At 33.5% G+C, this 10,597-nt stretch overlaps 1 protein-coding gene across 1 annotated transcript; it reads left to right on the forward strand.

Annotated features, from left to right (window-relative positions):
* The first annotated feature begins 8,716 nt into the window (after positions 1-8,716).
* Positions 8,717-10,263, forward strand: LOC103577790 (uncharacterized). The gene is made up of 3 exons (XM_008558604.1): positions 8,717-8,762; positions 9,068-9,241; positions 9,335-10,263. The coding sequence occupies exons 1-3, from the start codon at positions 8,717-8,719 to the stop codon at positions 10,261-10,263; spliced, it is 1,149 nt and encodes a 382-aa protein (XP_008556826.1).
* The last annotated feature ends 334 nt before the right edge of the window (positions 10,264-10,597 follow it).

Below are 10,597 nucleotides of genomic sequence, written 5' to 3' on the forward strand. Positions count from 1 at the left end.
AGTTTTTAGTATTTTTATCGGATATTTCATATTTTATTGTTTCTTACATGAGTCAAAATTTATTTAAATCTTGATTTTGATCGCCGACATTGATTTCAACCTCAATACACTTATTTTACTGAACAAAATCAGGAACTAAATTTTAAAAACCGCTTCATTGATGATTTTCGATTCTTAAATTTTCAAACTTCAGCATAACAGGTAACTTGTTAGAGCTTGAAAAAATCATAAAAAAACAATTGCATGTGATAGCATTTTCGAGCTCGAAGAGCTCGAAAATATATCTACACTAATGTTTTCGAGCTCTTTGAGGTCGAAAACAGCGGGAAGTTTTGGGGCTGGCCCGCAGGGTCAACCGACAGACCAATTTTTTTTTTAGGTTTCCGTTCATTTCTCAAAAATGACTTGCTGAAACAATACCGGAATATAATTAGCTCTAGAAATAACACGTGTCGATCGCCGTCAGAATTATCTCAATCGATTAATTCGTTTGAGAAAGAAATGGTGAGTGATAATTTTTTTGCGAACGTTTTCAAAGTAACTGAACCAATCGTTTCAAAAATTTAACTATCTTAAGAGCTCAATAAAACACGCTGATTGCCACATTAAACATCAAAATCAAGCAAATAGTTCAAAAAATATCGTGCTGTTGATATGAAGCTCTTAAAAAAAATAGTGTTCTTACAAAAAATTGCCTACAAAAAAGATCCTATAACGTTTTTTGATGTCTGATAGTTTCACCGAAAAGTCTAATGGCGGTAAAGTTTACCATCAGTCAAATTTTGACCTTGAAGAACTTTTGAAAAATCAAATTTATCAGAAAATCATAAGAGACCTCTTTTGCAGACTGTTCGATTTCCAACAAAAATATATATTAATTTTTTTGATACTTTAGTTTGCTAACGCGTCGTAAAATTTCAAACTTTTGTAGACCAAATAAAAAAAGTAAAAAAAATTTGAAAATTTTTTTGTCGCTAGTTTTTCTAAGACTGCTCAGAAACCGCTAACGCTAGAAATTTTTAAAGTTCTAATCCAAAAAGTAGACACGTGGAGCTACAATTTCCTTTTTTTTTTCCTTGTACGACCGTTTCTCTCGAAGTTACGGCCTGTTGAAAATCACCCAAAAATTTGGAATTTCTTTTTGATCCTTTAATTTTTTCCAGTAGTGTATATACAAGAACCATGCCTTTGACATTTTATTATTAAAAAAATTAATTATTTTTGTGTTTTAAAAGTTTACGGATGATATTTAATTACTTATAAGTCTATTATATTATAAATACTTAAGGTTTTGTTACCTTCTATTTACGATACATATGACAATATTTTGAAAATGCACACATGTAGAGGTTTTGAAAATTAAAATAGTTTGTTAATTAATATGATAATTATAGTATGCATTATTAGATTAAATCATATTTTCTATAAGATTCTTACTATTCTGACTAAGTTTAAGACTTGATTAATAATTTATTGATTGCGATTTAAATAATTTACATTCGTTCAAAAAATAAAGTAACATTATTAATTGTAATAATTATTTTACTAATAAAATATAAAAATATGTCATAATGTAAAATTGAACGTTAAAACATTTAACAGTAGTCAATCAATAACATATTTTTAATACATTTCATAAATATCCGACATCCAGTCTTCATCCATTGTATTTCGAGGCTTGATCCGAGTACGATTTTTGGTTTTCCGAGGCTTGGACCAGTTTTTATTTTTTCTCAATGTTTCTATGTTTCTCAATGTTCGGTCCGAGCCTAATTTTTTAGTACCCCAAAGCTTAGCCCAAGCCTAATTTTTTCGTTTTCTAAGGCTTGGTCCAGACCTGATTCATACGTTTCTCATCATGCATGCTGGACGGGATTGATGGTTTCCCGTCCAAGCTCTTCTAGCAAATAAAGGCTCTTCCGAAATAGCACCAGTTGTGCTGTGACCCAGCCGAAAACCATGCTGGTTTTCCGCCAGACCACCGGCATTCGCAACTTCAATTTTCAGTCGATTTCAAATTAACGATTCGAAAATTTTTCCAGCTACGTCCAGCATGCAGAGTGGCCTGTAAGACGAAGGAGTATAGGGCGGACCCTTTCCGTTGTCTAACAGGACTAACCTTTGCAGCTTCCGTCGTGCAGGAAAAACTCCAACCGAAATGCAGGAGTTGTAAGAACTCAAAAGCAGTTGTTTATGCTGAGGGAGGAGGGTCATATAAACCTCAACGGGGATACCGTCGGGGCCCGGGGCCTTTCCTTCTTTGAGACTCTTTACAACCACCCGCGGTTCAGCTGCTGAGAATGGTGAACACTCGTCATTGGATATAGTCCAGACTGGACTGTCTCGATCTTCTCGCTCCGGAAACAGGACATTGGCTATTTCCTGCATCGCATCAGGTTCCATAGGTGATACCGGACTGCGACCTAGGAATTTTCGAGTAACAATCTGGTAGCCAAGGCCCCACAGATCATTATCTACTTCTTCGTAGACCGCCTTCCAACATCTCCCTTTGCTTTCCTTGATCGCCATAACCAGTCGCTTCTTCACCGCTTTGTACTCTTCATTCTTCTGCTGCCCAGTATCACGCTTTCGCATCATGAGTGCTTGCCTCCGAAGACGCAAACACTCAGCCCTGAGCAGCACGATCTCATCAGTCCACCAGTAAGCCGGTTTCCTGCGTGAGCACGCGGAACGTCGAGGCATCGCAGCGTCGCAGCCTAAGACAATACCCTTCATCGTACGGCTAACAATCATCTCAACATCTTCGCGCGTCTCAGCAGACATAGGAGGGAAGGCCACAACGCTGTCTGAGACTGCTTTTTGTAAAGCACCCTCATCCAGCTTCGAAACTCTCCAACCTACCAGCTTCATCGATCGCTGGGATACAATTGCAGGGTTTCCCCGTAGATCATCTACCGTATACGAGATGTGTTTATAATAGCTAGCCGTAAACTCCTCCAAAACGGCGTCATTTTCGATTTAATAAAAAAATTTTTTTCATCCTTAATATCAATTTAAAATGCTGATAAAAATGGGCTTTTTATGGTTCTTTAGTTAATCAACCGCTGCTTTAAGAAGATTGACGGAAAGGATAATGTTGGCTGGTGATTTTACAGCTTAATGTACCCCCTAAATTAAGAAACAAAACTTGTTCCTTTAATTGGTTCGTAAAACTTTAAACAAACGGTTCGTTGGATTGATTTGAGAATTTCCAGGGCTTTTGGGAGTACACTAAGCTGTAAAATCACCTTGGTTTATTAACTCAAAAACCATAAAAAGCCCATTTTTTATCGGTGTTGCAGATAGATATTAAGGATGAAAAAATTTTTTTAATTAAATCGAAAATGACGCTTGTGGGGGATTTATTCAAGTTTCTAAAGCTGCCCTCAAAATTACTGTGTGAACATAGCTGCTAGATATCGATAATCAAAGACAAAAAGATCCTTTTTCATTTGACGGCTGATATCTCAGCAATAAATTGTCGTACAAAGAATCAAAGAAAGAGAAAATTGTAGCTGAAAAAATTTCCTAAATGAGCCATGAATTGATTTTTCGGAAAAAAATTTTCCCGGCTCCGTACACCCAAAAATTAAAACCAAAAAATTTAGAAAAATTTTGTCCGGAGCTATTTCTCATAATTCCGCAAAAACCGTAGCGCGAAAAATTATTTCGATCATTTTTTACAAAAATGCAGCCTTCCAAAAAACACTAAAAAACTTATAAAATTTTCTTGTTCCTTTAATTTTTTGGATAAATGTATGTATAATTCCATTTATTTCAGAAACAATAGATTTTACAGCTTCGGCTTACAGGACCTTTTTTTGTAGCAAATTCGATTTCCTACACATTTGTCGTTTTTTTTTTTTTTTTTTTTTTTTTTTCGGTAACTACAATATTTTTTACGAAAAACTCAAGAAATGCGGAAAAATAGGTTTGTTCACGGGCCGAGTTCACTGTTGTGTTCATAAATTAACCGATAAAGTTTTAATTGAATATTATCGGACTGTCCTGTATTACAATTATTATAATTTCCTGCTTAACAAATATTGCATTAGTTAGAACTTAGTGTATTTTAATATTTGTGCGACACTATCTTTATGATATTACTTGTGTAACTATCATTAATATTAAATCACCGTGTTGCATAATTATTTTTTTTTTTTGTTTATAGCTAAAATAAAAATAGTATTTAGTAACGAGACCAATACTCTGGATAACGCTTAATCTCGTACTGACGTTCCTATATATATGGCGCATTCTACGCCAAATCGGACGGTTTCAAAAATTGTTTTTCCCGATTTCTGTAATTTTTTGGTATTTATTAGTACCTTCCAGGTAAATTTTTAAAATTTTTTGATCAATGGTTAAAAAAATATCAAATTTAAAAAAAAAACCGCTCTTTTTATGGTTTTTCGATCATAACTTTCATAATAATGATCGAAATTCAATAGTTTTTTTTTTCAAATGTTCCGTTTATAAATGACCTTTACAGTATAAAATACAAAACAAATATTTGAAATGTTTTTAATCGAGATTTTGGAATTTTAAGTTTTCAATCGTGTTTTTAAAACTGTTTATCCTTTTGATTTTCTTGAAAACTTTCGGTCTCAAACTTATATCCATTCTGCATTTTAAGTTTGGTCCGGTAGTGGGCCTTCCATAATTACAATTTTTTTTCGATTTTTGAAAAATGAAAAAAGTCATTTTGTCGCTATAAATTATTGTCAATATCGATTTTGGACATTGAACACTTGTTTTTCTTACATTTTATAAATTGATTTCGATATTTTTTGTTCTGACTAGGGATTTAAAAGCAGTAAATAAAAGTTAATGTTAATTATGAGCAGTTATAATGAATGTTTTTATTTATTGCGAATCAACTATTTCTCAGCAAAAGAAACATTAGAGTCGCTATACAATACAGCTAAGACTATTACAGGAACTCAAAAATTCCAAACAATTATTCCGAAAAGTGACGGAACTATGTGAACCAAGGAGTACTATAGTTTATCAAACAATCGTTAATGGAAAAATTTTTAAAAGAACACAGAAATAATTGAAAACGTTTTTAATACAGTTTCGTCGCTTCTTCGAATAATTATATGGAATTTTCGAGTTCCTGTAATGGTCTTAGCTGTATTATGTAGCAAATCGAATGTTTCTTTTGCTTGGGATTAGTTGCTTCCCAAAAAATAAAAATATTTTCCATCATATCAACCGCGGAAGTTGAATTTTCGAGTAACATGCAGAGGGCGCAAACTATACGATTTCTGGCAATCTATAGTTTAGTTAACTTTCCTCGAACTAGTATCGAAAAGTAACTTCTCTCTCTCTATCTGTCTCTACATTCCTACACGACTACTACAATACGCTATACATGAGTCGAATTATTTTTTAATTCGACAAACATCCACTAGATAGAACTTTCAAATTAACTAAACAGTAACGAGCATTTTTGAGTGTTTCTCTCGCAAATTCAACTCCCGCCGTTCATATGACAAATAATTTTGTTCGATACTTTATGCTCAAAGGTAGGAACCCTGGCAGACTTGAAGTACAGGCACGCGTTTGAAGCTATGGATACATTCTTATCAAGAACTCGTACTATATCTGGTCTTACTAAGAATGCGCCCATAGCCTCAAACTCGTGACGTCACTTCAAGCCGTCAGAATCCCTACCGTTCCGCATACGTATCGAAAATAACTATATTATAACTGCTTATAAATAGCATTAACTTTTCCTTACTGCTTTTAAATCCCTACTCAAAACAAGAAAATATCGGAATCAATTCATAATATGTAAGAAAAACAAGTGTACAGTGTCAGAAATCAGTAATGATAATAATTTATAGCAAAAAAAATTTTTTCAATTTCCGAAAATCGAAAAAAAAATAGTAATTATCAAAGGCCCATTACCGGATTGGGCTTAAAAGTTGCAGAATGAATAGAGGTTTAAGATAGAAAATTTTCAAAAAAATCAGAGGATGCACACAGTTTTAAAAATACGATTGAAAACATAAAATTTCAAAATCTTGATTAAAAAAATTTATAATAAGTTAGCGAGCCTGACGCTGCTACGCGCAGGCGTCAGTAAATTCAAACGGAAGAATTTTCTGATTGGCTGAAGCGCTTCGGTTAGTTGAGACAGTCGAGAGATACTGCCACCCTGATCATAGGTATGAAAGTCGCGGTTTTTGAACAATTACTATTATTGTTATTGTCATTTTCAAATTCGTTTATTTACTCAAACCATGTGTTATTTATAGTAAATGAAGTTGAAGAAAGTTCCAAGAAATATTAATAAAATAGTATTGAAATTGCTTTTATTTTTATATAGAAGACTTCGCCCTCAGCCCCCTACCGGAATTTCACCCCATAAATGTTATAGAACTTATACTAAATTGTTATCATATTAATAAGTTTTACGAACTTTCGGCCTGGTACGAGAAAAATGATAATTTTTTTTATAGATGTATTCGATGTCTGCCCTCTGGACCAGCAGCACTCGCTTTGCTCGTTCCGCAAATGTCGAGGCAGGCATTAATACATGCTAGAACGTAGTCATATAATCGATAGGATTGTGATTTGTCAGCATACTTTTGTCCAGGCATGAATAAAAATAGTATACACTGCACGGATGTATACTATTTCATGTACATATATATACGATTGAGGCGGCTCTCTTATTAAGTTTTACAAACTTTCAGCCTGGTACGCAAAAAATAGTATGTGCAACACGGGATAAAAGAAGGACATCTCTTCCCGCATATTTGCCTGAGGAGGCAATTACACATGCAGGAGATGACATTTCCTACTTTCCTCGCTAGGTGCAGTATATACTATTGTTATTTGCAACCTTTTAATCAAATTATTAGTCCAATACGCCGAGAGGAACGCTGGGGTAGAAAAATTTGTAATATTTTGAAATTTTGTGGAGTTGTGTAATAAGACATAAATAACGAGAAAATTCAATTTCACCGGAGAACTCTGTGCGACCATTTTTTATAAACAAATAAGCAGCTCTTAAATGAACACTATTCACAGATCCGATGGTCCAATTCTCATTTTGAAGGGGATGAATCATGAAAACTATGTACCAATGTTTGAGTCAAACATTAAAAACTTTCAAGTAATAATCTGTTAAAGTCAAAATCGCAAATTTGTGAACTGTTTTCGGGTAAAAAAATTAGATTTGTTTCAAGACAAATAATAAATTTAAATATTTTCTATTTAATTTAGTTTTTAAATCGTATTAAATTAATATGGGAAGTTAATCAGTTTTTATCCATACTATTCCTTATCTAGGCCAATATTAGACTTATTTTCGAATTGTATTTAATCTGTTTTCAACCGCTTTCAAATTAAAAATAGGCTTGATTGTTATAATTATTAGTCTATGCAGCATAGTATAAGCTACTCTTTCCTCAATATCGCGCCTTTTGCTCGCTATGCATCTTAAGGGCCGTAGCTTTTGACGTCAGGAGCTATCCCCAGCCTGCGACAAGGTTCACCCCACTAGAAAAGGGCGAGATGGACATAGAAGTGGATGAAAAAGAGGTATTCTGACGGGACCTTCCAAGAAGATCCAGCTTGACACCATGTAGGCATTCTTACCCTTCCCTTCATTATATCAATTAATATTAACCGTCCGTATCATACGATTAGTTGTTGGGTCTAATAATATTTAGTTTTTGAATAAATATTTGGTTCTATTTACTAGCAAGTGGAATATATTAAAGCACCCTTTTTATGATAGGGAACTGGTACCCCGGAGGGTCTGTCCAAGCCCACTTTGACCAGAGTCTCTTTATTTCCTGAGATGGTAGTCGTGTTTGACCCAAGAAAAGTATGGAGTCGTTGTGGCTGTGATTAGATTCTACGCACAACAAGGATTTTTGATTATACCTTCGGTTAACGTCTACCTCAGTCGTCAATCGTTATTGTGTTTCGACTAAGAGTGTCATCTGAGGTAGGAGTAGGGATGCCCGCAACGCGTGTATCCCCAAAAATGCGCGAAAACAGCCTCCCGTAAAACAGAGGTGGACTTCATTCCCATTACATTAATTCTTCCCAGCTAAACCCGAGCTGTACGTAATTTTAATTTGGCTTGAATTCTCAGAGCAGCTAAAGGCTTGGAGAGTAGAAAATCATCACGGATTGAACACGCAGGTTGGATAAATCCTAGCAATAAAGGAAATCAATTCTTTTACTGCACAGCATGTAATTCTAATTTAAAGTGCGGGGGAGGAAAGTATACAATTTCTAAGCATGCTCAAAGTCACAAACATATCAGTAACGTTAAAGGTTTGTTTGTGTCGTGTTTTTCCGTCAGGTGCACTGGGTTACTAAAATCTTTTTAGCTGTAATGGTTTAAAACATGAAAATGAAGTTAGCCGACGTCTAAAAATTTTAGAAGTTTTTTATTGAAAAAATTATTACAAAACAATTTTTTTAAAAAATTCCATATCCAGAAAACTTAAAATACTATAAGTGCAGTTTTTTAAAAATATCTTTTTAGGTTAAATTTAATGAAATTAAAAAGTAAATGATTTTTAGTCGTCTTCTAACTTTACTGTCATTTTAAAACGATGTTATTTGGATAATAATAAATTATTCTTTGACTTTTTCAGGTACTATTCATCAGCCACCTATTACTTCAAAATTAAACCAATTATCAAAATCTTTCGAAGAGAAAGTGAAATCGGGCGAAATTAAAATGGCATGTTTTCTAGAAAAAAATAACCTATCATTTAACGTCGCTGGTATTTATTATTTTCTTGTATCAATTCAAACAATTTTTTGATAGTTATTTTGTTTCATTTGATTCGAATATCAATATTAACATAAGTGAGTCGCAGGTAATTAGACATTAAGGTAAACAAGTACAAGATTTTTAATTGCACGATTTGCAAATTAGCTGTGTAATAACTTTATCGTTTATTTGGAATAATGTTCAATTACTTGTAACTTATAAGTATATTGTCGAGTGCTGGGGATGAGAATCATATTTTTTATCATATATTATGTTGAATCTGTGGTAATCTGTGGACATTTTATAATTTTTTAGGTGATCCAAAGAATCTTATCCAGTCAGTATGTCCAGATTCAGAATTGGCAAAGCAACTTACATTCGGTAGAACAAAAGCTCATACTATAGTGACAAATGTTACTGGAAAAGCTGCATATAGAAAACTATTGGATAAACTGCGAAATGAAAATTTCTCTTTAATAGCTGATGAGAGTACTGATAGATCTACTATTAAACACATGGCTTTAATTTTACGGACTGCGACGGATTTTAAAATTTAAGATAGCTTTTTATGCTTGTTACCAGTATCAGATTGTACTGATGTTGCTTTGCATCGGACTTGCAAAGAATTTTTCGAAAAAGAAAATATTCCTTATAAGCAAAATATGATTGGATTTGCTTGGGACAGAGCAAATAATATGTTCGGAGAATATGTTTCATTAGCGGTGTTGTTCGCAAAAGATATACCAAATTTATTTATAATGAAGTGTATTTGTCACTCCTTTCACATGTGTTTTTCCTATGCTTGCAAAGAATTGCCTCGAGGAGAAGAAGATTTTGCAAGAGATGTGTACAATTATTTAAAAAATAGCCCGAAACGACTCGATGACTATCAAGACTTCCAGAAATTTTTAAATATTAAACCGAACAAGCTTCTACACCCCTCACAGACAAGATGGCTTTCTTTGCTTCCGGTCGTGGAAAGGTTCATCGAACAACTAGCTGCACTGACTTTATATTTTAAAAATGCTGTTCTGGGTGATAGATTACTTGCTGCTAATTCAATATTGGAAAAATGCTTGGCTCCTTCAACTATTCTCTACTTGCAATTTTTAAAATTTGCTTTACCATATTTTTACGATCTAAACAAGGAAATGCAATCGGAAAGCTCAAAGTTGTTTGTCTTGTACGAAAAAGTGTTTACAACCTATAAAACGATTTTATGTTTTATTAAACCAGAATGTTTGGAGTTATCAGCTGCAGAAAAAGAAGCCAGTACAAATTATTTAGGAAGCCTGGAAACTAAAATTTTAAATATTAAATATGAATCAAAGATAAATCATTTACCTTACGATCAAGTATACTTGGAAGGTGATGTCTTAGCGTTGTTATCACAAGAAGAATTTGTTCGTGACATAGGAGAAGCTGAAGTCCACAATTTTATACAAAAATGTGTTCTTTTTTATACTATGAGTGTTAAGCAAATAAGGAATAGATTCCCGTTTGAGGATTAACAGAGACAAATATTAAAAAATTTATCATTTTTAAATCCTCAATGTTTGATTGAACGAAAATCTGTAACTTCGATTGCTCACTTAAAAAAATTGTTTCCAGGTAAGTATTATTGTTATCAAATCTAAATAATAATTAATAATAACGATACTTTTCCTTGCAGATTTATACCCTTTAAATTTAACGGAATTGGACCAAGAATGGAGATTTTTAAGAAATACTGCGCTTCCTTTCAATACTTCAGAAGATATCAGGGTTGAAGATTTTTGGCATCATGTTTCAGCAATCAAAAAAGGCGATCATTCGCAAATTTTTCCTTTGCTAAGCCAATTCGTG

This window comes from Microplitis demolitor, chromosome 3 (genome assembly GCF_026212275.2).
Source record: "Microplitis demolitor isolate Queensland-Clemson2020A chromosome 3, iyMicDemo2.1a, whole genome shotgun sequence".
Lineage (NCBI taxonomy): Eukaryota > Metazoa > Arthropoda > Insecta > Hymenoptera > Braconidae > Microplitis > Microplitis demolitor.

What these genes read in the sequence shown, in the direction of transcription:
- LOC103577790 (XM_008558604.1), top strand. Translation starts at nt 8,717, where the DNA reads ATGGCATGTTTTCTAGAAAAAAATAACCTATCATTTAACGTCGCTG. An exon ending in CCTATCATTTAACGTCGCTG is followed by an intron (nt 8,763 to 9,067) that starts GTATTTATTATT and finishes ATAATTTTTTAG; the next exon opens with GTGATCCAAAGAATCTTATC. An exon ending in CTCTTTAATAGCTGATGAGA is followed by an intron (nt 9,242 to 9,334) that starts GTACTGATAGAT and finishes GCTTGTTACCAG; the next exon opens with TATCAGATTGTACTGATGTT.